The 25,292-nt window shown below is 47.8% G+C and overlaps 1 protein-coding gene across 4 annotated transcripts; it reads right to left on the bottom strand.

Moving 5' to 3' along the window:
- Nucleotides 1–286: 286 nt before the first annotated feature.
- FKBP6 (FKBP prolyl isomerase family member 6 (inactive)) lies at nt 287–21,121 on the bottom strand. Of its 4 annotated transcripts, XR_008434370.1 has the most exons (10): nt 20,898–21,121; nt 19,460–19,549; nt 18,676–18,878; nt 17,420–17,539; nt 16,251–16,445; nt 15,855–15,964; nt 12,522–12,609; nt 7,965–8,111; nt 4,967–5,164; nt 641–713 (listed from the first exon to the last, which is right to left on the bottom strand). XR_008434370.1 is itself a non-coding variant. In XM_053961604.1 (8 exons), the coding sequence occupies exons 1-7, from the start codon at nt 21,109–21,111 to the stop codon at nt 12,534–12,536; spliced, it is 1,008 nt and encodes a 335-aa protein (XP_053817579.1). In that variant the 5' UTR covers nt 21,112–21,121; the 3' UTR covers nt 626–713; nt 12,522–12,533. The 4 variants fall into 4 exon arrangements, 2 of the variants coding, with proteins under 2 accessions (XP_053817578.1, XP_053817579.1); XR_008434371.1 differs by lacking the exon at nt 4,967–5,164 and having other exon boundaries at nt 648–713; XM_053961604.1 differs by lacking the exons at nt 4,967–5,164; nt 7,965–8,111 and having other exon boundaries at nt 626–713.
- Nucleotides 21,122–25,292: the final 4,171 nt, after the last annotated feature.

Genomic DNA, 25,292 nt, shown 5'->3' on the forward strand with positions numbered 1-25,292 from the left:
TCTTAGAGCAACTCTGACTCTGCATTTATTCAATCCCAGCCACAGTCTCTTGTTCTGAGCACACGGAGCTCTGGAGTTCGCTCCAAAGCTGGTATTATTCAGCAATTTTAGATCAAGCATCAACATTCACAGGAACGTTCAGCCAAAACAAAGAGTACAACAACCAGTCACCCACGAAGGGAGCCAGCTCTACAGACCCCATTCCGAATTCCAGCTCCTTTCAGGCATTAATCACTCTTGCAAATCAGTTTTATTTGTGCAATAAATTGGCACAAGTCCTGCCAGCTTTAGTGTTCAGGTTGGTTTATTTCCTCAGCACAAAAATACCAAACATATTTTTTTTTAAGAACAACCTGTGTAAATAGAAAACTTCATGGTATCCTCCTCCTATTTACAAATTTCCTGAAAACAGCCTGGAATCTATCTGCAAGAGGCAGGACGTCAGAAAAGAGTTTTCTTCAAACAGTGTGCATGGGAGAAGAGAAAGAATTTACACAGACCCATTCCTCTCTCCAACAGCATGGATTTAATTATTCTGGAAACTGCCTCAAAACATAGCAAACAAATCAAACTTCAGGAAAATCAGGTTGTGTATATACACTGAACCTTCACTTCAGTCTCTTGAAGTAAGACAGTGCTCCTGCCCCTTCTCCCAAAACTTGTATGTGATGCTGAGATCTCCATGTGCCAAAAGGTGGACGGCTGCAACAGTCCTAGGATGACAAAGTATCACAGTCAGTGTTTCCCCAGCATCACCTGTACAGTCTATTGAATTTCAGCTCTCAATGATCCATGGTTACCAGCATACACCTCCAGTGGCCCTGAAATAAACACCTAGAATTCCACAGATTAGCACAAGTGGAACAAACACAGTGAAATCCCCTTAAAATCCATTCAACTTCCTCATGAAAGACTTGGAGAAAACAGAGTATTAAGTGACAAGAGCTAAAAACAAGCCAGCCCCCCTCAGGGAAACCCCCAGAGCACTCCTTGGGCCACCTCCCTTCCTACACAAGGTCATCCATGCTTCCCATCGCTTATGCTTTTCCTCTCTGGTTCTGGGAAACTGAAACCTGGATACTTACTCTGCCTTTGGGAGAAAGGTGAATCTTGTATGAGACACGGGAATTTCTCCTCAACCCAGATTTCTGTTGTTTCTCCCTGTATTTCCCTGCTCCCAGCTCCTTCCTGTTGCAGGACAGGAGCACAGGAAGGCTTGGCCATCTGGCTGCATCCCAGCAATGGATCACAGAGCACCCCCAGCACTTAGGGCAATTGTTTGTTACCTCACCCCATCACTCGCAGCTGGGTCCTTGACAGTCTTGAAGCCCTGGCAAGGGAAATGACAATTTCCACATCCAGCAAAACCCCTTTATTTCATCTCAGCCTCCACCCACACCTTCCCTTCTTTAGGGTAACTAGAAGGAAATCTGTATCTTGGTGCAGCATCAGCTTGGTCTGGGTAAGAACCAGGACTGTTTTTAAGTGGTGATTCCTCCCTCCTCAGCTCTGAATTTGAAAGGGGAACCTCTCTGGTCACTGATCAGGACTTGGCTCACCTACCTCACCTTCTAATGGCTTCACTGACCTTGTTGCCAAAAGCTCACCTGCTCCTCCAGTGCCCTCTCCCAGTTGGGTTTTCCCTCTACTCCTGCAGGAGCAGCACCTTCCCCTCCCTGGTCCTCAGACAGAATCAGGACTTTCCCCTGCGTCTGGTGCCACAGGTCACATCCTGCTGTCCTTGATGTAGCTGCAAGTGGCTCCTCTCAAATACCAACACAGAAAAACTCCTATTGGAAGTATTTCCCCAATTTTTGAGCACAAAAGACACCAAAATACTGTTGGAACATAAGCCTTGTCCCTCTCTCATCCATAGGATTACCAGCAGAAGGAAAAACAGAATAAATGAAAACCCAAGAAAATCCTTAGAAACCTTTCCCCAAAAGAACCCAGTATCTGTCTCCTACAGGAGCTCTGAGGATCAAAGGATCCCATCCAAAAGGTGCATGACCTGCTTACAGCTCAGGAATACCAGGAGCCCAAACCCATCTTTATACTCTTCCAGCATCTGCATGCCACCACAGCTGTCCCAGCCAGCTCAGCTGGCCATTCCAGCACATGTAAATCAAATTACTGGTAGCAAAATAGGGAAGCCTGTTCCTTAGAGGATATTGAGTTACAGGCTGCTAACCAGGAGGCAAAAAAAGCCCCAGGAATTGTGAGGAAAATAGCTTCTTTACAGACTAAAAAAGGAGAAGATGAAGCATCACGTGATACTCAAAATCCACACCTCATTCATTGTACATCCTTGAAAGGCACCACAGGATCACAGGATAACTGGGGCTTTGAGGAACACCAAGACTCTCCAGCCCACCCCCAATGACTCATCTCCCTCTGATGACCCTGGAGCAGTGGGAGTATCAGTCCATGCACTCAGAGCCACACAGAACCCGTGACCAAGGGCCACCCTGCCAGAAAACTGGGTCTGAGTCAGCACAATGTGCCTCTTACAAGGGCTGTACCCAATTTAAAGTTCGGGATAATAAAAGCACAAAAGAGTTGAGGAACTTTTAATACTGTCAGAAACACAGGAGTGAGAGTTCCAGCCTACCACAAACTGGGAGTTAGTGCACTCACCAAATCCCATGTTTCAGCCTCAATTAATAGGCCCCCTTGTACTGCCAAACCTTCCAAAACTGGAGGTACACAAGGTTCCTGACATACAAGATACCAGCTGTCAGTCCAGGCTGGCAGCACTTTCCAGGAAAAGGGGGAAAGGAAGTCCATAAAGAAAGAAAATGACTGAAAGACACTTCAGCTGATCTCCTCTTTGAAAATGAATCAGAGAGAGAAATACTTAAATCATTTCTCCAGTTCACAGCAGAAAGTTCTTTCAACCAGGAGAAGGAAAGAAAGGCTTCAAGTGGGAAAAAGGAATCCTTAGCCTGGATGTACTATAGTGTTCTCTGCATTGTTAAACTAAAGCATCCTTGCTCCTCCTAAAATACAACTGATTTCTACTCTGCTCCTTGTCAGTCTAATCCCATCCCCACACAGCAGTTCCTTCACATGTTCCCAACAGGAATATTTCAAAGCTGATCACTAGGTGTTCCCACCAGCTGTTAGCTGGGGTTTGGGGTGTCTAATTTGGAACGAGCCTACAGCTACTGAGGCTTCTTGTACACCAGGAAAATAAGGAATCAGACCAAGAGGTTTCTGGTTTCATGGTTGCTATTTGAAGCAGTAAAGTCTTCACGTGCAGCTAATTTAAAAAAATATTCAAACTGAAATCCTAAAGCCATTTCAGGGAGTGTTTGATCAGTTTCTCTCTTTCATTTCCACCAAATGGCTCCACAATCAGAAGTGGAGGGGAATCACAGGCCTCTGCAGACACAACAGCTGGATGGGGTTCAACACCAGTGCTGCTCCTGCATGGAGGAGAACAGCACACTCCAACCAGAACCCTCCTCCAAGATTTGTTTCCTTCACTACAGCAGGCTGGCAGCAACTCAGACATGAAATCCAGCAAGGCACATTCCGATTTCAAAGGTCACACACAAGCCTGTTGGTCTCAGCTATTTTAACTCATCCTTTGGAACTACAAAGCTGATCATCAGTTCATAGGGAGTAACACACCAGGTCATGGGTCATCTATAGTCATAATTATGATATAATTATATCACCTTTACTCTGCATTACAACCACAATTAACAGTTAATGCTTAACTAAGGCTTTGCAATTTCTTTAATCTACTTTTCTGCATAAAAAAACCCTGCAGGTGCATCTTCCCCAGCTCCCCCTTTCCTGCCTCCATCTCTAGAAGGGCTGTAGGGAGGCACCAAACACAGCAGATAAAGTTCCTGTCAAAACACAAGGAAACTGGAAAACTCAGAATTGTGCACTTAAACATTGCTCCTGCCAGTTCAGCCCTCACTGCCCCCATGCCTTGAGGCAGCAGCTCCCAGAGTGCCGCACTGGGATAACCCTCAGTAGAAGAGCGCTCCTCAAGGCAAGTATCTAAGAAATCAGGTGGGTGGTGGCAGTCTGGAAAGCTTTCACATATCAGAAAAGTGACCTCAAAGGATATTCAAAGAAATGCATCCTCCTCTCTTAGGGGAAACACAACATCTCCTCTTCAATGCTGCTGTTCAGATCTAAATGGGATTCACAACTGAGCATGGAGAAGAAAGGAAGTTGTGACTCAGTAGCCGGAAGGATAAAGCACATCCTAACACTGCAGCTCCACATGAACCTGGTTGGGAATGCAAATGTTATGAGCACACATCAGCAAAGAGCCAAAACCGTGAACAGCAACTGCCTGAGAAGTGCTCTTCACTCAGAGCCTGACCAGTCCCACAGGCACTGACACTGGAGAAAAACCACTGCAACCAAGAGGGAACCATCTCATGGACTCCACAAGAGGTTCCTGACAGTCTGCAGTGCTCTGGAGTGCTGAGATGAAATTCCAGCAGCACCAGGGTGCTGTCAGCAGCTGATAACATTATGTGCTGGGCAATCCACCCTGACATCAGGAGAGGAACAGCTATTTGCAACACCAGCCTGTCCTGATTTATCTGGGCATGAGGCACTGCCATCCCAGGGAGCTTTCTCTGAGCAGGTGACATGCCTTAGGGAGAAAATTCCCTAATTAGGGACCATTAATATGCTCTCTGTGGAAGTGGCTCTGCAGTCAGCCATGCTCTCCTCTTTCCTCTGTAAGTGCTCTTCCGGGATGTCCAGCTGTGAGGGCTTCAAGTGGCCACTCCAATGGTTGAGGTGGTTGTGGATATATTCTCAGAGCATGGCAGCACACAAGCACAGACACTCACCCTTCCCACATCCAAAGTCAGAGCCACATCACAGATGTCCAAATCCACAGAGGAAAGTGGAAGGAACAGATATGCTGCTCCTCTTTTCTAGAGCCAAGCAACATAACTTGAACTGCCATCTCAAGATCTGCACTTACACATATTTTTTCCTCAGGACTTTTTTTTCCAAGTTAATTTACCAAGATTCTCAGCTCTGCAAATGATCCACAGTGAGTTCCAAGAGCTGTGTGTATGCTAGATAGACACTCTGTGGCAGGAAGAATTCTCCAGAGATCTGTAACAAGTCTTGACTCCAAAAGCCCTGAATGCCGATGACATGCACTACCATCCTGAACCTAAAGTGATGGAAGGAAGGAAGAGCTGTGAAGTCTGCTTAGATCTGGGATAAGATAAGGATACATAAAGCAAAAAGGAAGAACACAAAGCAGAACTCTTTCCCAAACACACCTTAAAAAAAAAAAAAAAACCCAAACCCTTAAAACAGCACCCAGCCAAAGCAACAAAAGTTCTTGTTCAGAGAGCAAGAGGTCTCATAAGAGAAACGATTATGGGAAGGTGAAAGTGATGAACTCTTCAACACACACTTCTGACTCAGGAAGGACTTCACCCAGCAGATGGGGGCTGAAACTGATCCTTGGAGCAGCTCCCAGTCCTTCAAGTGCTCAGATAACCTCTATGACAATAATGTTCAGCATTCTATGGAATCAACAGCCCCTGATAAAGCAGGGTGGGCTGCACAAGAGGCACATTAAGGTCATGTCTATCCTTACTGGAAATAACTCTTGAGCTCTGCAAACCAACTCTGAACATTGCCAAGACACTCCCTGCATCTGAAGCAAAAAGACTTTCCAAAAGCTCATTCCCTAAATATGGAGCCCTTGTGGGGACTTCCTGGTGCCAACAGCCAAAACCATCACCTGTTTGCAAAGTGCTGCTGCCACTGTGTCAAACAAAGCTGCTGGTGCCCAGATGCTGTTCCAGCAGGGATGCAGCCCCCAGTTCCATCAGGTGCTCTGTGCTGCTGATGATGGAAAAGACACTCCAATATGGAGCAGCTGAGGGAGCTGGGGAAGGGGCTCAGCCTGGAAAAAAGGAGGCTCAGGGGGGACCTTCCAGCTCTGCACAGGAGGACGCAGCCGGGGGGGGTCAGGCTCTGCCCCTAGGGAACAGGGACAGGACAAGAGGGAAGAGCATCAAGCTGTGCCCAGGGAGGTTTAGTTTGGATATTTTGGAAATTTTTTTCACAGGATGGTTAGTCAGGCACACAACTGCCCAGGCCAGCTGTAGAGTCTCCATCCCTGGAGGGGTTTAAGAGATGTGTGGATGTGACACTTGGGGACATGGGTTAGTGGTGGCCTTGGCAGTGCTGGGGGAACAGGTGGACTCTGTGATCTTAGAGGGCTTTTCCAGCCTTAACAACTCTGTGATTCAGTGATTCCATGCACAAGTGAACAAGGGTGAACAAGGTTTAGGAGCTCACAAGCAGATGAGTGTTTCTCAAAACCACAATTAACACTTTTGAGGGCCCTCAGCACTCATCACATTAACCTCAGCTGCCCCTGTATCATGACAGCTACTGCAATGCCCAATTAGAGCATTTAAAACTCTGCTCAAGTTTGTTAGTGTTTCACTGCTCACTAGAGCAGAGAGCTGGCAGGTCTCAGGACTTGGACTAGCACCAACACTCTTATAATCAGGAGAGCACTTCCCCTGAAGGGTATCAGGACAGTAATAAGCATCCATGATAATTTAACATCCCTGGATTAAAGACTAAGAAAAACAGGACAAAGACATCTCTTCTGTTAGTTCAAAGGGAAAGTCTGGAGCCTCCAAACCAGGAGGACTGGTGCCCAGACAGAGCACAACTCGAGGTGAGAAAGAAGGCCTGAAAAATTATAACTCAGAAAAAAACTTAGGATAATGCCTCTTTGCTGCTGGAAGTGAGGGATAGTGACTCTGAGTGCTCTGCAAAGCTAAAACTTCATAAAGAAATTCCCATCTTACACATAGCCAATTCTGTTTAAACTCCACCTGCAGGATAAACCAGCTGTTATCATGGGAATGGAAAGAGCCCAGCACCTTTTTCATGTTCTACTGATTTGTAACACCAGAATATTTTTTTATTAGAGCTGCTGGCAAAGGCTCTGAGAAGTAGAACCTCACATGGGGATATCCCTTGGGGTCTCAGCCTGGCCTTCCCAGGACCAGTGCCAGGTGACAGGCAGGAGGTGAAGGAGAACAGAATCACAGAAGGTTGGACAAACCCTCTAAGATCAAGTCCACCCATCAATCCAGCACCACCACATTCACCACTAAACCATGTCCTGAAATCCCACATCCACGCATTTTGGAACACTTACAGGAAGGGTGACTCCACTACTGCTCTGGGCAGTCTATTCCAATGCTTTACAACCCTTTCCATGAAAATTTCCCAAATACCCAATCTAAACCTGGTACAACTTGAGGCTGTTTCCCCTTGTCCTGTCACTTATCACCTGAGAGCACAGCCCAACCCCACCCAGCCCCAACCTCTTGTCAGCAAAGTTTCCTTTCAGCACTGCAGCTGGGAATCTGCTCATACCTGAACTGGGAGTTTTGTGTTTGAACACAAAAGGAAATTACGGGCTTTAGGCACTTCCTAAATCAGAGAGAACAGCCGAGGGCCCATCCTTAGATAAGGCTGGATGACCAATACTTCACCAAAGCCTTGAAGGATAGGCACAGTGGGACACTGGGATACTGCACAGGTCTGTCCTTTCCATTTCACATCATCTTGTGGCTTCTAAGCCCTGGCCAGACCTCCCAGTCTGGGCAAAGCCAGCTCTAGTGCATCCAGACCTATGTCCAGTGCATCCCCTAGGAAAGCGTATCAGGGACCCCTAAAACCAGGTGCCACAGTAATTTTTTCACTTTCCAGAAGAAAACAGAGCCAAGGATCTTTCCAGAGAGGTATTACAGGTACTACTGCAGGCAGGAACCATAGAAATCCTCAGAAAAAAAGTGAAAGATGCTAGAAGAGGAGAACTGGAAGGAAAACAAAACCCCCAACTCAACAACTTCATTAAAGCTTTTCTCCTTCCTCTGCTAAACAAGGAGAATGCTTAATTAGGTCCTCCTTCAAGCCTTCCCCCTCACCTGGGAAGGCTCAGCAGAAAGCAGAGATGTAACAATTTCCTCTGCAGCACAAGGCACCTCAGTGGGACAGGAATTTGCATATTCTAAACGAGCAGTGAATCGCTGGTTCTCTGTTGTTCAGCCGCAGTGGGGAGGGACATTTCAGCTCTGCTTAGGAATAAGAGAGAGCAGGAAGGGAAGGAGAAAGCTGCTGTTTATTCCAAGTCTGGAGCTTTCCCAAGGCAGGAGTTTGATTGTGTTATACACAGACTTCTCAGTTTATTCGCAAGTCTCTTGTAGCTTAGTAGGTCAGTTCAACTGGCAACTGCTGCTGATTTTAAGCCCAATTATAGACACTTCTACCTGGTGACACAGCCTCAGTTCTGCAGCCAATTCCCACCCATTAATGCCTCCAAAATTGGTAGAACTTGCTATTCATGGCAATCATCAGTATGACCTCAAAGTTACTGTTTCCTGTCATAATTTCAGTCTTGTTTGTTTTCACTGGAACATCTCTCTGTGCGCTCCCACCTCCTGGGACCACTTCTCCTGTGTACTGAGCTGAGATACATATTAGAGACAAGCTTTCAACTCTGGCTAACCAAAAATAAGAGTGCAGAGACTCATCCTCCTGGGACAGAACCATCACCAAGGACTCTCTACTAGTGTCGGAACCCAAGGTGTCCCTCAGACACTCTTGGATGTTCCAGGTCCAGGTCAGAAGCCTCTGAGACCCTGGCAGGCACCCGGGAACCCCTGTGGTTTTGAATTTGACCCATGTAACAATTTACCAACCTTGCAGGAAGAACAAGAAATCACAAAAGTTTAGATATTATAATAGAAGTAGTCACAAAGTGAAAGGAAGGATCTTTGAGTGGTATACAGGGGGGTTTTAGGCCTTGTACAGAGGGGTCTGAGTTTTGTACATGGGGGTCAGAAGTTCTAAGATGGAGGGATTTGGGCATGCCCTGTCCTTCTTCTTTCTCCTTCCTATCCTCCATGTTCTTGGTGATGTTGGCACTCACAGATTGGTTTAGAGTAGAAAGTCACTGTTCAATATAGGTGATAGGCATTGGGGAAAAACTATAAACATTTAATACGTAATGTGTGATATAAAAGATGGCACCAGCCCCTTGGGCAAGAGAGACAGAAAGAGACAGAGAAAAACGGAGAGAGACGCAGAGGGAGAAGGAGTCAGAGAGAATGCCAGGGAGTGTGTGTGCCTTGAGATAACATGCAATAAACTGCCTTAAGACTGGACAACTGAAGACTACTGAGTCTTTCTCTGAAGGCCCAGGTTGGAGGAGAGACTTTACCACCTCCAAAGGTCACCCCAATCTGGGGGTGAGTCCCATCATACTAGAATCCAGACATTCCTAAGGAAGTTGTCCCCGGTCCTCATGATTTAGTTCTCTTATGAGAGAGAGGCCACAGCAACATAACAATGGGAAAGTTTTTTGGGTTTTTTTTTTTTGTTTGTGGTTTTTTTTTTGGTTTTTTTTTTTGTTTTTTTTTTTGTTTTTTGTTTTTTTGTTTTTTTATAATGGGTCTTTCAATCAGAACAAAAAGCTAAAAAAAGCCAGAGGCTACAGCCCACCATTCTGCAGTTTAGGGGACACCAAGGAGGATTTCCAGCTCTGCACATCCCAGGAAACTAGGCTCTACATACCTGCACCACACAAAGTGAAGAGACGGGTAAATAAACCAAACCCTCAGAGGGGCCAGCTTGAGACTCAAGGGATTTAGAAGAAACTGCAGCAGGATGGATTTAAAAAGGAATTTGTGCTTCTCCCTCTGAGTACTTCTGAATTCCCCCCAAGAAGCACCACAAGCAGCCTTGGATTTTGCCAAAGGGAAGATCTGTTCTGACACAAAATTCCATTGAAAAGGTAGGAAATGTGTTCTGAACAATATGTTTGTGGCAATTAGAAGAACTGGGCTCTACAGCTGGCAGGAGATACAGAAATCATGGAATAGTTTGGGTTGGAAAGGACCTTAAAACCCATTGGTTTCACTCCCTGCCATGGATAGGGGCACTTTCCACTACACAGGGTGCTCAGAGCCACATCCAGCCTGGCCTTGAGCACTTCCAGAGATGGTGCAGCCCAGTTTCTCTGGGCAACCTGTGCCAGGATCTCACCACCCTCACAGGAAAGAATTTCCTCCCTATATCCAATCTGATTCTTCCCTCTTTCAGCTTAAAGCCATTTGCCTTTGTCCTGCAGCTACAAAATCCCTTGCAAAAACATCAGGCAGAAGGAATATGCTCAGGTGCAGCCAGGTTTGAGTGTAATTATACAAAACAGCCCTGGATTATTCAGTACAGAGAAATGAACTTTATTCTTGGAACACAGCAGGGTTCAGCAAAGGCACAGCAGTTTCAGCTTGGAGAGAGCTCTAAAGCAAGGGATGGATGCAGCAATGTTCAGGAGGGAACAGATGCTATAACTACAGCTCTGAGCCATTCAGGAGCTAGACCACAGGTCAGCTAGTGCTCCACAAGCACCTGTCTGTTGGTATACAGGGAGGTTTTCTATAACTTTTATGATTCCACTGGTCCATTAACCATGGACTGCAGACAGCATTCCCAGCCCATCTCCTCACTCAGTGTCTAAGAGAATGGATGAAGCTGGCCTGCCAAGCTGCCCCAGTACAGCCTGCACCCTAAACTTTACTGGTACAAAGCTGTTGGAAAACACTAAAGAACGTTCTGCCTCAATTCTGACCAATTACCACTGTCTTTGACAGGGAGCAGGAGCTCCTGCTGGAACTCCTTTGCTCCCCTCTGAATGTATAATGAAGTTTTAAAGCAGCAGCCCAACCTTTAGCTCACACAGGGCCCTGCAGGAACCTCCTCCAGCAAAGGACTTCTTTTGCCATGAATGAACAGTAGATTTTTGTTTGGGTCTCAGTGATTTATGTTCATCTGGGAGACTTAGTTTCCTTTTAATACTGCAACAAAAATCAACTTCAAGGAAGCCTGGAAATATTTTTGACTGACATCTATCCATCAGCTGTGTAAGGTGGGAGAAATCCACACACAGGAGTCAGTGGATAAATTGGCTGATAAGCAGTTCAGCCCAGCACTTAAGCTTGCCTACAGCAGAGATTTTGTCCTTTTCCTTTGTACTTCTCAGTCTCCTCTAACCAAAGTCACTGGTTTTACTTAGACCAGATGCGTGGAAATCAGAATCTTCACAAGATGCTTTTTGGAAAACAAGTAGTTACACAATCTTCCCAGGGGAGGACCTGTCTGGTGCCTCAGCAGATCACTACAATCACTCTGACTCCCACCAGCTGATCCCAGACCCTCACAAGAGCTTCCCAGGTCAGACATCACCAGGGATGAGACCCAAGGTCCTATATGCTTCCAAACTGTAACTTCCTGAAACGCAGCAAGTGGAAAATCAGAGCCTCTTGCCAAGTCTAGAGCCACAGACTTTCTGCACAAGATCACATCAGTCTTACTTCCCCTTTCAGAGCTCCTTTCCTGGGAGCAAGCACCTGCTAACACACTTAGTAAGTCTCATCCAAACCCAGGGCAGGATGACTTGTGCTCTGAGGTCACATGCCCTTGGACCAGAGCACAGGGGCAGCAGGAAGGGTAAAGGCTCCACAAGGAGTCATGTCCAGTCAGGAGAAGGTTGTGCTCCTTTAGGAAGCAGCATTCAATCCAACCTCTTCCTCAAACACTGCCTTATAGCTTCCTCACAAGCACAAAGAGACAACCTTAAAACACCAGAGCTGATGGAAAGGCTGCCAATATTCATTTTCTGCTAGCAAAGAGGTACTGTCTGTATTGCAGGAGAGACAACAGCAGCAAACTGATGGCCCTAAGCTGGGGATGGTTCATGACTGAAGGATTTTGTCATCTTCCAGAATTCTTTCCCTAGGGTTTCTCCCAAAGCAAGAGACCAGAAAAGATTTCTGCTCCTGCTTGCACCTCCCTGAAGATTTTGAGGAAAAAAAAGGACCAAAGAGCCTTTGTGCATTTATAAACCTGTCAATTTTGCTAGAAGATTTAAGGCTTTAAAGAGTCCAAAACATCTACCTCAAGTTTTCTATCCAAACAGACTTATTTTAATACTTTAAAAAAAAAACAAGAAAAAATATTTGGATTTTTCTAAAGTGAGGCATTCCAGACAGAAGTGCTGAAGACAGAATTCCAGACAGAAGTGCTGGAGGGGAGGAGGAAATCCAATTCTTAAATTTGACAGGAACTTTTCTTTTTTTCCCCTTTCTTTTAATTGGCAGAGAAACAAGACTACAGAGTTATTTCAGCCCCTGGCTCTGACCTGGAATAGCTGGGATGAGCAGCACAGGAAACAACAAACCAAACTTACTCAACTGCTGCCAGTTCCAGGTCCCTGTCCCACACATTTGCCTCACAGGAAAGACTCTTCAAGGTGATGATGTAGCAGTATTTCACCCCACCATCCTGCCCTTCCTCTCCACACACTCCCGTCACTTTCCATTTTGCCTCCAAAAGCCTCCCGCGCAGAAGAGAAGCAGGCTCTCCACCTGAGAGAGTGCTTGACAGATTTTGGGAGCGCTCAGCCCTTTTCAAAACCTGGTTACCTTGATTTCTTCTCAGCCGTAAGAATTGAGAGGGTCAAACATCTGGCAGCACATTTCTTTCTCTGTTTCCATGTACTCCTTGTGGTATCTGCAAAGGAGAGGACAGGATGGCGTCAGGGGCTGGAGACTGTCTGTGTCACCCCCTGAAAACAATGTTATTTTTTGGATATAAATAAATCAACATAGTGGAAGAGTGTGCTGGCAGCAGAGGCACAGCTCCACCAAGCCCTTCTTTCTGCAATGTCAGGGAAAGAGAGCTGGCTATGTCATGCCTCACCCCCAGACCTTGGATCTCTGCTCTGCTTGGGACTAATTAGATCATTTGCCTTCTGTGAGACAGGTGCTTTCTACACTAGTTTTGGAAACATGGGATAGTGCAGAGGAACTCCACCTGTGTGCTGTGGGATACTTTTGTGTGTCCTTATGCAAGTTCTTTTAGCACCCAGGAGACACTGTTCGACGGCCATACAGCAGGATATCTACCATGGATATAGGATCTGGGCAGAGGATGGGAAGGAGACAGCAGGGATTTGTGTCTGGACTAAGTGGATGACAAGCAGATGTATCCTCCTCTGTTCTCTCTTCCTTGCCAGTGTGGCAGGATGGCAAAAGCTTTGCAGTCTGCTCCATTTGAACTTCTCTAAGCACAGCATCCTCCATTCTCTGTGCTCTCACCTCACTGGTAAGGAATCTCTGAGCTGCAGGCTGACTCAGATTGGGAACACTGTTCCAGGGATCAGTGGCTGCCCACGAGTTCAGCTTTCCTGCATCTGTTGCCATATAAGGCCAAAAGCAAAGGGTTTTGTGCAACACACTAGAACCAACCCCAGTGAGAGGCTGGCTCAGGTTCTCTCAGCTGCAGCCCTCAGCATCCTTGGGCCCAGAACCTTAGAGGGTATGAAATCCCAGCACAACGGATCTCTCCTGATAAGTCTCACACAGAAGTTGCTGACCAAGGATACCCACCTGTAGCTGGCACATTCCCACACCTATGACAGCAGGGAATCCAAGAGCACTTTGTTTGGATGAACAGATTAATGCCAGATATTGGAAGAACCCAAATTCATTCTGGTTTTGATGCAGTGCAAGCCTTCCAATAGAATTCCTAGATCCAGCAGCAGAATTTGCACCAAATCCACCACAGCTGGTACCAGACACGTTCTACATGCCTCTCACCCTGGATTCTGCCTGTTGTTCTCCAGAGCATTTTGCATGCATTCCAAAGCTTTGTTTTAGACAGCAAAAGGGAGCTTGCTGATTACCACACAACATTGCTTTTAATGAAGTATAAATGTACTCAGTAAGGAAGTGAAAAGCCACTAAGAACAAGGTTTCAATTCATATTCTCTTTCTGAGGCATTTGTCAGATCACACTACAAGTTCTCAGGCAAGGCAGGCTGGCAACATTACATATCTAGCCAGAGGTAAGGCCTCATAAACAACACCCAGTAACACTTGCTTCATCTGTTTCACACTAATTCCACTCTTTGTCACAGGCAGAAGACCTCTCCTGCAGTGCTGCCTCCAGCATGGAAAACACATACGGCTGCTGGAGCAAGTCCAGAGGAGGCCATGGAGATGCTCCAAAGGCTGGAGCCCCTCTGCTCTGAAGACAGGCTGGAAAAGCAAGGGTGCTCACCTGGAAAAAACTCCAGGAAGACCTCAGACCTCTGCCTAAAGGGGCTCTAGGAGAGCTGGAGATGGACTTTGGACAAGGACAAGAGGGAATGGCTTCCTGCTGCCAGAGTGCAGGGTTAGATGGGATATTGGGAAGAAATTCTCCCCTGTGAGAGTGGGGAGGCCCTGGCACAGGTTGCCCAGAAAAGCTGTGGCTGCCCCATCCCTGACGTGTTAAAGGCCAGGTGGGACAGGGCTTAGAGCACCCTGGTATGGTGAAAAGAGTCTTTGCCCATGACAGTGGAATGAGCTTTAAGGTCCCTTCCAACCCAAACCATTGCATGGTTAGAAGCAAAAAGTACACCAGTTTTAACAGGCAGTGAAGCAGAAACTCCAGGACAACAGTGGTTTAACGTGCACTCAATTCTGACACATGCACACTCCCTGAACGTGCTGCTCTCTACAGAGCTGGAGCTGACAGAGGCAGAAATGCCTTGTTGCTTCCCAGCCACACCACCTAAACACCATTAGCAAAATTTCTCTTTTATCTACCAACACATTTCAAACAAATCTAAGTGAATACATGAGGCTTCTAGAATCAGGCCTTCTAGCACTATACATGTACTAGCCTCCAAGAGCAGCCAGCCAGATCTAGTTTAGAACTCCCCACCCTCACTGGACAGTTTGGTAGCTCCATACCCAGTGGGAGATCAGGATGAATACAAGAGACTAATTTAAAATTTCCAGACCAGCAGCTAATACTGCCTTCAAGCTCTTTGTACTTCAGAAGTAAGAGAACAAATTTGCAGACTTGGTGTTATGACAGACTATTAAAGACAACATGGACACACAGGACAGAACAGCCCTCCACCAACATATCCCCTGGCAGAAGGCACTCAGCCCACCAGACTGGCTTTTCCAGCAGCACCAACCATTCTTTTTAGGTGTTACTGTTGCCTTCTGCAAGTGCCTGGCACTGACATGCAGAAAAGGGTTTGTATTCAAGGGCTGCTTTGTGAGCTCCAGAGCTGAGGACAGCATCGCTCCTACCTCAGTAAACAGTGCCAGTGGGACAGCACACACTTTTAGGAAAAAGCTAATGCTTTTGGCAGTTTCAAAGGAAGAGCATCATGAGGACATAGATAAGCATTAGTCATGTTTTGCTGGGGTGGGGGCATGACTAAAGCTGGCAGGATAGTCCTGAACTCAGCCTGTGGGGAAAGGAAGAGTTCGTCTTCAGGGCTGTTCATTTATTATCTCCAAGATGGCAAGAAATTCACTTTTAATGAATATTAGTATTGTGCATTGAAGCACCTACAGCTGCTGAAAATAACCAACGCATCTTAAAGGGAATGAAAATCATACTTATTGAGAACATTAACAGCTGGATCATCAGCCAAGTGTATTTCACTGTATTGGAGATATTTTAGTAGCCCCCACATCCCTGTCCTCATCCTGATCTGCTCACTAGTCAGGAAACACACATCCCACCAAAGAAATATATGGAAAGGGTGGGTACTCCGAGCTCCTGACTTGCAGCTTCCGGGCCTGAAAAATGTTTCAAGCTGTTTTCTCCACATGTGTTTTCCCAAGTCACTTATTAACCCAATAGTTTGGGGTTTGGGTTTTTTTTTAATATTTTAAATATTTTGGAATGGCTATTACAACCTGCCCAAACACTTTCTCTTCCCCAGATATTGAAAGGAGGGCTCTCACCTTGCCAACTTCTTCAGCTCATTGTTGATATCACGGTTGAAGGGCTGGATGCACTGAGCTCTGGCCAGGAAATCCCGGGATTTGCTGTACTCCTTCATGTAGAGACAAGCCTGTCATGGAAAGAAGTTAGACACATCACAAGATAAATACAGACCCACTGTCCTTCCTAAGGCCTCATGCCAAAACAAACTTTCCTGTGACAGAGAAAAGTAATTCAGGAACACTCCAGGAAATGCTCCATGTGACACATTTCCAGAGAGCCAGACTTTCCAAAAGGACAGATGCAGACAAAGCACCTTGACTACTGCAGCAGCCCAGAATTCAGAGATTCTCCTCAGTTCATTCTGCTCCCTCCACAGCCAGGCTGGGATGTTCCATAATGATTTATTTGCCCACCTGGCCACACCTGAACAGCGCTTTGGCATTTCCTTGGTCCATCTCCAAGGCTAATTCCCCGTATTTCAAAGCTCGGTCAGCACGTTCCAGTTTCAGGTAAGTGAGTGAGAGATTCAGGAACAGCAGCAGTTTGGAAGCGTTGATCTGGCTCTGCTCTGCCTTACTGGAAGAGCTGCAATCCAGGATGGAGAGCGCCTGAGCAGAGAAGGAAAACCAGCCAGTGCACAACAAATCCATCACGGAAAGTGAGAAATCCATCTCATCCAAGAGCTACACCTGTATTTCTGCTCACCCAGGTCACTAAAAAGTAATAACAATCAAAACTCTAAATACAGGGCATGGCATTCTCAGCATGACTAGTCATGCTGACCATATGACCACAGGTTTAGAAACTTTAGAAAGCAGCAGAATCAAAAAAAAGCACTCAGGACTCAGATTTAATATGGGTATCTTACAGATAAATATGGATATCTTACAGAGGAGAAGGCAAATTACTTTTGTTTCAAAAATACCAAGCAAAAGCAACTTTGAATCATCTCTACCTCTGAAAAAGTAGCAGATGCCTTCCAGATTGAGAATAACTGAGCATTTACCCTGCTGGGAAAGGGAGCTGAAGAGGCTCAGACTGGGAAAAAGGACCAGGGGGATCACCTTCTCACTCGCTAGAATTCCTGGACAAGAAGGTGCAGCCAGATGGGGGTCAGGCTCTGCTCCCAGGTAGGTGGACAAGACAAACAGCCTCAAGTTGCAGCACAGGAGGTTCAGGTTGGATACTGGGGAAAATTTCTCACGGAAAGTGTTGCCCAGCCCCAGTACAGAGGCTATTCAGGGCAGTGGTGGAATCCCCACCCCTGAAGGGATTTAACAGTCCTGTGGATGTGGCACTTGTGAACATGGGTTAGTGGTGGCCTTGGCAGTGCTGGGGAACAGTTAGACTTGGTGGTCTCAGAGAGCGTTTCCAACCAAAATGATTCTGTGACTGTTCCTTCATTTACCACTGCTGCTCACACAAAACCAGGTGTGCAAGCCCTGCTCTGAAGTAACAAACTATGCCTGGAAAATACCATAAAGTTATTCGATCTCTGACCTGTTCCTGTTGTGGTGAGCTAAAATAATCCCTTCTTTCACAGCTTTCCCAAAGTACACCCCACATTTTCCTGGTGCCATACCCTCTTGTATCTGTCCTTGGCAATCTTGAAGCACTGCTTATAGAAGAAGTAGTTGCCAAACTCTCTCTCTGTGGCTGCCACTTTCAATAGCTTTTCTAGAGGAAGTCTATCCCGCTGTTCCTGTGTGAAGAAATATCTGAATTTCAGCTGAAACTAAAGAAAACAGGCAGAGAACTCAGACAGGGCAGTCCTGAACAGCCCCCTCCTATTCACAGACAAGAAGCCAGGTCCTTACCAAGGCCAGGCCACCACCATGTGGTATCTCCCCAGCCAGGCTGAAACATTACAGTGTTCTTGTGCTGATTATTCCCAGTAAAGAGGTCAGGAAGCTCCCCAGGCCCAAAGTGGGACTGAAAAAAGCAGGAATGTGTTCTTAAAACCTGCTCAACTCCTTCAGCACACAGTTGAGTTAACACAAATGCTGCCACCGGCACATAGCTGCTTGAAAGGTTCTGTTGCTCTAATTGCTCTCAAGCCAGCTCTGGGACAGCCTGACACTCCCAAAGACAGCAAAACAAAAATCCCAACAATCATTAAATAAAAAAGAGGGACAGGTTTTCTTCTGGGTCTGCAAGTTGGAACCAGCTCATAGAGAGAGGTCAGTCAGCCAAAATGGGTGGGCAAGGAGGGAGCACAAGTGTGGTTTGCTCACAGGGCTCTGGGGAAAAATTTGCCTGTGCAGGGGCTGGAGGGGCTCCCCCATTAGCTTCTGCCTCTGCTCACTGACCCACAACCAAAGCCCAAAGCCCTTGACATGAAAAGGTGAAATAACAATAGCACTGTAACTCACCAGGAAGGAAAAAACAGGGAGCACTTGGGAGAGGAGCCAAGAGGCAGAGACAAAGGGTGGGGGCTGGTGGGGCACTGGGACACTGCAGGCTGAAGAGGATTGTTACAGTCAGCTCCTTACTGTTCCTTAAAGAAATTCCTGGAAGTTAGTGCCCTCTAGTGCAACCATGAGGTTTCTGGTAAAACTAAAAATAAATGGGAGCCATTCCACTGACTCCATCCAGCACAGAGGAGCAAACAAAGGCAAATCTTGCCTTCTCCCTCTCCATGGGAGAGCAAAACGAGTGAGACATGGAGGGACACAAAGGGCAGGCACATGGATCAGAGCAGAGTTGGGAGCCCAGGGACTAGATACTTGCACCAGCATTCACCTGAACACATACCACACAAGCCACAGCAACTGTGAGACAGGACAATGATGGTTCACCCTCCAGATTTTGGCCTCAAGCCTTATTAAAAGAACTCACATAAGTCAACTCAAAGAAGGCGTCGCACTCCTCTGAATCGATGAAGTCCAACACCTCCACCTTGAAGAGGACCGTGGTGTTTGGGGGGATGGAGGGGGGACAGCCCCGCTGGCCGTAGGCGTATTCTGGAGCAAGGACGAACAGTGCAGCCTCGCCTTTGGTCATAGACAGCAGCCCGATCTCCAGCCCCCACAGTGTGATGTCTGTCACAATGAGGGGTGGGACAGGTGAGATTCACAAACACCAACACCCTCACACACCAAACAATGATTTCTCCTTAAGCCTGAAGAAAGAAAAAAAATCCCTGGGAGCTCCTGTCTCAGCAGCTACAACAGCCAGCTGCTCCAGAATGGATTATCAGGGGGACTGCTGCTGTGGGACTGAGCATGTGGTATTGCAAATCCAGAGCGGGATGAGTTGGAAGGGGCTTTAGAGATCATCCAGTCCAAGCCCTGCCACAGGCAGGGACACCTTCCACCAGACCAGCATGCTAAAAGAGCTGTCCAGGCTGGAAAACATCATCTCTTCTCAAGAGATTTAAAACTACCTGAGGGCAGGTGACAAACACCTCCCTACCTCTCCCAGGCAGAGGGTGAGCAGGTCCAGATTCCATCTCCCGTGTGAACCAGGAGGATTTTGGACTCCATGAACAAGTGTTAAAGGTTTCAAACAACCTAAAGACACCAAACAGCATTTAAACTGAAATGCCTTAATACAACCCCAGTTCCCAAAATGACTTAATACAATCCCAAGCCCCAGGTCAAAGTTTGTGGCTCAAACCTACCTTTTCCAAGTTTCATCAGCCTTGGATACTTGCTGTTCCCATTTGAACAGAAGAGCTTATTCCAATTTCCCAGGTACCCAGAGTACTTCACTGTACAGCCCAAAGCGAGGAGTGGGGAGAAGGGAAAAGCAAGAGGTTGATTTCATATCCCATAACAGCAACATCAGGAGCACATTAGGAATTGTATCCACCCAGTTATCCTGCTTCTCCTTTTCCATTCTGCTATAGAACAGCAGAGGCAGCAAAAACCCTTCTGTTTTACACCAAAAACCTGATCACATCCAAGCAGCCAACTGCTGTGTGTTTTAGCATCATTCCCAAAGCAGCTGCTTTACAGTCCTGATCTATTTAAGAGATGCGATTTTGCACATTTAAGAATTGGAAACTTCAGCTGAGTGAATTAAAATGCCCCAGTTATATGCAGAAATATTTAAAAAGAATTCCCTAACCAAAGCTGGAGCTCTAGAAAGAGGAACAAGGGGGGAAATGTACCGCTACCCCAGGCTCTGCATCTGTAACTCCAGTTCTGTCTCAGAAAATACACTGTAATGGGCCTCTCCTGACACAGCACGAGGGCCCTGCACTTCAGGAACTGCTTCCAATTTCAGACTACTCTGTGAGCACAGGTGGGCCCTAGAAATCCTTCATTCCTCAAGGTCTAGATGCCTTTTCATTTAATGCTTCAGCCATGAGAAGTTAAACAGGGTATCCCAAGTGTTAAAATACTGATAAGGAGAGGACACAGTCTATGAAACAGAGACACACTGCAGTATAATATCAGCACTCTTAAATCCTTGTTGTGGTCTTTGCCAGTCACCAGCATGTCAACATTAAAGTCTTGGGGGATCTTTCCCAACAGGCTCTGCCCTGTTTTCCTCAGCACCTGCTTCAGGTCCAGCTACACAGACCAAACTTCACATGGAGACACAGGTGACAGGCATGAGCACCAGATCCCCACTCCAGCCCACACGTTCAAGGATTTTCTCGTTCTTAGTCCTGCTGAACACAGGCTAAACTAAACAATTCCTATTTAAAAGCTGCTCAGGAGATGGTTACTGGTGCCTGAACTACCAGTGAATTCAGGCACAACATTACTGCAGAGCACCCTGAAACCCCCCCGGGCCGAGTCAGGCCGAGCTCAGGCAGCCTCACTCCAGGACACCAGCCCTGGAGAGACTGAGAGAATCGTGGAATGGTTTGGGTTGGAAAGGACCTTGAAGATCATGCAGTCCAACTCCCGGCCCATGAGCAGGGACACCTTCCACTAGAGCAGGCTGCTTCAGCATGGCCTTCAGCATTTCCAGGAATGGGGCAACCACAGCTTCCTTGGGCAATCTGTGCCAGAGAGTTGGGACATCCTTAACAGGGGTGCCCAGCCCTGGCCGCGGGACCTCTCGGGGCCCACAGGATGCTCCGGAGACCCCAGGCCCGGCTCTACCTGCCACGGAGGAGGATGGCGGCACGGGCTGCCCGGTGCCGGGGCGCAGCTGCTGCTTGCGCACCCCTCCATCGCCGGTCAGGTCCTGCAGGAGTTCGAGAGACTCCGAGGCCAGAGACAAAGAGGGGGTCGAGGCCGGGGTCGGTGCTGAGGTCGGGTCCGGGTCCCGCCACCCGGCTCCGAGCCCCTCCCGGCCGGCACCGCCCGCCATCATGGCCGCGCCGCGCTCCGCCAAGCGCCGCCCCCAAGCGTCGCGCCTCCAGCCAATCACGCTCCGAGCAGCGGCCCCGGCCCAACGCGCGGCTTTAGAGCCACGCGGGAAAGGACATGCCGCTGCGCTGGACCAATGGCAGGAGGCACGTCACGGAGCACCGCGGTGCACGCTGGGGGATGTAGTCCGCGGTGCGCACTGCCTTCCGCATTTCCTTAGACCAAAAACCCCAAACCAACCCGAAACTCAAAAACTAAAACCAAACCCCACAAAAACAACATCAAAAAACCCAGCCAAACCACAGCAAAAAAACACACAACTGCAGAAAAAAAAAAAAACAAAACTAACAAAAAACCAAATCAAAACCCAATCAAACAAAAACCCAAACCAAAGGGAGAACAAAACTAAAAACACCCCTACCACCAACCAACCAACAAACCAAACAATCAAAACAAAAAACAAACAACCCCCCCAAAACAAAACAAAGCAAAAACAACTCCCCCTCAAAAAAGCCCAGAAAACAAATGAACAAACAAAACCAAAACAGAAAACCAAACAACCCCCAAAACAACCAAACAAAATCCCCAAACCCAAACAAACAAAAAACCAACCAACCAACAAAAAAAAAACCAAAAAAACCCCAAAAACAAACAAACAAACAAACAAACACACACACACACACACACAAAAAAACCCACAAAACAAAAAAAAAAAAACACCACCCCAAAACAAAACAAAAACTCCAACCCAATCAACCAAAAACCACCACAGGCAAAAATCCAAACTGGTTTGGAACAAGTTCGTATGTTTGGCCTTTTTCAGGCACTTGAAATGGTATAAATGCAAAACTAGTGAGAATGCAAAATAAAAACAGAAAGAAACCCACATTATTGAGAATTTGAAATCATCACAAAATAACATGGAAGAGGGAAGGGAAGGGAAGGGAAGGGAAGGGAAGGGAAGGGAAGGGAAGGGAAGGGAAGGGAAGGGAAGGGAAGGGAAGGGAAGGGAAGGGAAGGGAAGGGAAGGGAAGGGAAGGGAAGGGAAGGGAAGGGAAGGGAAGGGAAGGGAAGGGAAGGGAAGGGAAGGGAAGGGAAGGGAAGGGAAGGGAAGGGAAGGGAAGGGAAGGGAAGGGAAGGGAAGGGAAGGGAAGGGAAGGGAAGGGAAGGGAAGGGAAGGTCCCCACAGCCCGTCCCCAGCCCCCCTTTAGAGAAGGTGCTTCATTCTCTGCTTTGCTGTGTCTCAAAGACCTTCCGTGTAAGGCTGGGTGACAGCCCCAGGGTGATCCTTCCATCATCACATTCCTGAAGTTGGACACTCCTCAGGGAGAAGCCAGGACCATCCCCAGCTCCCCGGGAGATGCTGAGAGGGAAGCCAGGGATTGGGATCATGATGGGATTCATATGAGGGATGCTCATAAGCCAAACACATCCATGAACCAGGAGTTATTATATGAGAAACTATATTTTTTCACAATCAAACAAAATAATTCCTTGTGCCTTGACCCACACAGTTAGAGCACTGTTTGGTTTCCTTGTTTTTTTCCCAAAAGCATAACAGGTTTTCACCACACCACAAAAAACCCACTGGTTTAACAAAAAAAAAAAAAAAAAAAAAAAAAAAAAAAAAAGTAGTTAATAGCAAAGTTAACCTAGTTTATAAGAATATCCTAAAGTCAAGTCATCTTAAACTTAGGTGATAGCGAAGTGCTTTGTTGAGAACTTTCTCTGTGTTGCAGGGGGGATAAGGGAAGTCCTGTGGGGACTCGGAGGCCCTGGCTGCTGTGAGGAGCAAACACGGCTGGTTCTGCTCTTGGTTCGGTCCAGTCAGGTGCGATATGTGCCCATGCAAGGCTTCAGACAGGCCTTCCCGGGGTGTGCAGGGACAGGACAGGGGGACAAGAGCCTGCCTGGCTTTCCCTGGGAGCAGGAACATCCCAAAGGGGCTGAGGCTGCAGGAGGGGAGCCACTGGGGTCCCCATGCTGAGGAGGAGCTACCTTGCCTGACTAGGTCCTATCAGCTTGGCCAGGAGAAGCCGAGGAAAATCGGTTGGGTCCATGCCCTGGGAGAAGCGGAGCTGCAGAAACCCGTGCAGGCCACCTCAGTGGCTGGGTGTCATTTGGGTCTCTGGGAGGTGTTTCTCTGTAAGCACCCGAGGGTGGTCCCTCTGCTTGTGCTCTGGGGATATCTGCTGGACACCTGAGCTTCCCTTGGCTCACCCCACAGCAATGTGTGACGCCAGCCTAGCTCAGGTCACAGCCTCCCTCTTTCCCTGGGCAAGTAACCAAGCTCCTGACTTCAAGTTCATTTTCTTCAATTTCAAGGCCATGTGTTTGACTTGCCCAGGAGTTTGGCAGTTCTGTCCCAGCTGCAAACAGCAGGGAAGGCAGTGCTGCCTGAGCCTTACAGCTTGGAAACACACTGCCCTGTGCTCCCTGAGGCTGATGGGAGCGTCTGGGATTTCAGCCCACATCTTTTGGAGCAGAACATGGAACATGGAAGCAAGTTTCAAGGGGGTGAGTTGTGCCTCAGCTTCCCAAATCCAGGCCCCCATCTCCAAGATAAATGTGCTTTTCATGTTTTCCTTCTGCTTCTTACTTAGATGTATTGCTTGAGTGATGCCAGTCTTTCTGACGATGTCCATGTGCTGAGATAACCCAAAGAGATCTTCGGGAATTCATGCAGGGTCAAGACTGGGATTTTTCAGTGTAAAATCCCTCCTGGCTGTGTCTGAGCCCTGGAACACAGGTAGGACTCCAGTGCAGTCTGACATCCCTGCCTGGGCCAAGGTGGGAACAGCTTGGGGGTGACTGCTGACACTTTGGGCAGACCCAGGACACATGGCCAGGTGTGGGCCGGGTGTAGCCACAAACCCATTATGGGTTCAAATCATCATCTCAGACTTTGTTTGGAATTTTAAGGGTGGGTTTGCAACTCTCTGTGCTGCTGATCTTGTTCTTGGAACAGGACTGATCTCCCACCAGTGTTTCCCAGCCCAGATTTGCATGGGAAGGTGGCAGGACAGCTCAGAAGACGAGCATCGACAAGCTGGAGGAGCAGCTGCTCTGTCCCATCTGCCTGGAGGTGTTCAAGGAGCCACTGATGCTGCAGTGTGGGCACTTGTCCTTTTCAGCCCCGCGTGCTGTCCCTCCCCAGGGTGCTGGAGGGGCCGCTCCTGTGGCCTGTGTGCTGCCAGGAGCGGGCTGCAGTCCCCTGCCACCCAGTATTGTGCTGGCCCGTGTCATCGAGGTGTGCGGAACAAGGGCAGAGCCCACCTCAGAGTCTCGCCCAATGCACCCCACAGGCATAGAATCATGGAATGTTTTGGCTTGGAAGGGACCTTAAAGATAATCTTATTCCACCCCCCTGTCATGGGCGTGGACATCTTTCACCAGACCAGGCTGCTTCAAGCTCCAAGTTGTCCAACCTGGCCTTGGACACTTCCAGGGATGGGCCAGCCCCAGCTTCTCTGGACAACCTGTGCCAAGGCCTTTTCACCCTCACAGGGAAAAATCTCATCCATTTATCTAACTTAAATTTCCTCTTTTTTAGTTTGAATGCATTTCCCCTTGATCTATCCAGTTCCTGATGAAAAGTCCTTCTCCAGCTTCCTCGTAGCCCCCTTCAGATACTGGAACTTTCTCTTCTCCAGACTGACCAGCCCCAGCTCTCTCAGCTTATCTCAGTTAAGGCTGTGGCAGAGTTGTCCTCCCATGGAAACCGTGGTGCTGCACAACAAACTCCATCAAGAGTCCTTTCCTCTAAGGGCATAAAATGTGAGCCTTGACCTCAGCATCCCCATCCCCAGCCTACCAGGCTGAAACACAGCTTACCTGCCAGGATGTCCCCACGGGAAAGGTCTGTATACCTGAAGAGGGTGAGCAGTGAGTGTTCAGGGTCTCTGTGGCCCATCCTTCCCAACAGAGTTTGAGGTGGCTGGGCTGGTTGCTGGCTGACACAGGGACCCTCTCTGAGAGAGCAGCACAGACGGAACCGAGCAGGCAGCCACGGTGAGAGGCTGCTGAGGAGGGAAGGGGGAGCACAAAGGCAGCAGGTCAGTCCTGGTCATGCCAGCTGGCCAGGGCTGTGAGCTGGCAGGGGGGACTGTGAGCCCAGTCTGCTAGGGAGGGACACTGCCCAGGGCCATGGGCTGAGGGGAGCAAGGCACCGGAGCGGCTCAGCCA

This window comes from Vidua chalybeata, chromosome 20 (genome assembly GCF_026979565.1).
Source record: "Vidua chalybeata isolate OUT-0048 chromosome 20, bVidCha1 merged haplotype, whole genome shotgun sequence".
NCBI classification, from domain to species: domain Eukaryota; kingdom Metazoa; phylum Chordata; class Aves; order Passeriformes; family Viduidae; genus Vidua; species Vidua chalybeata.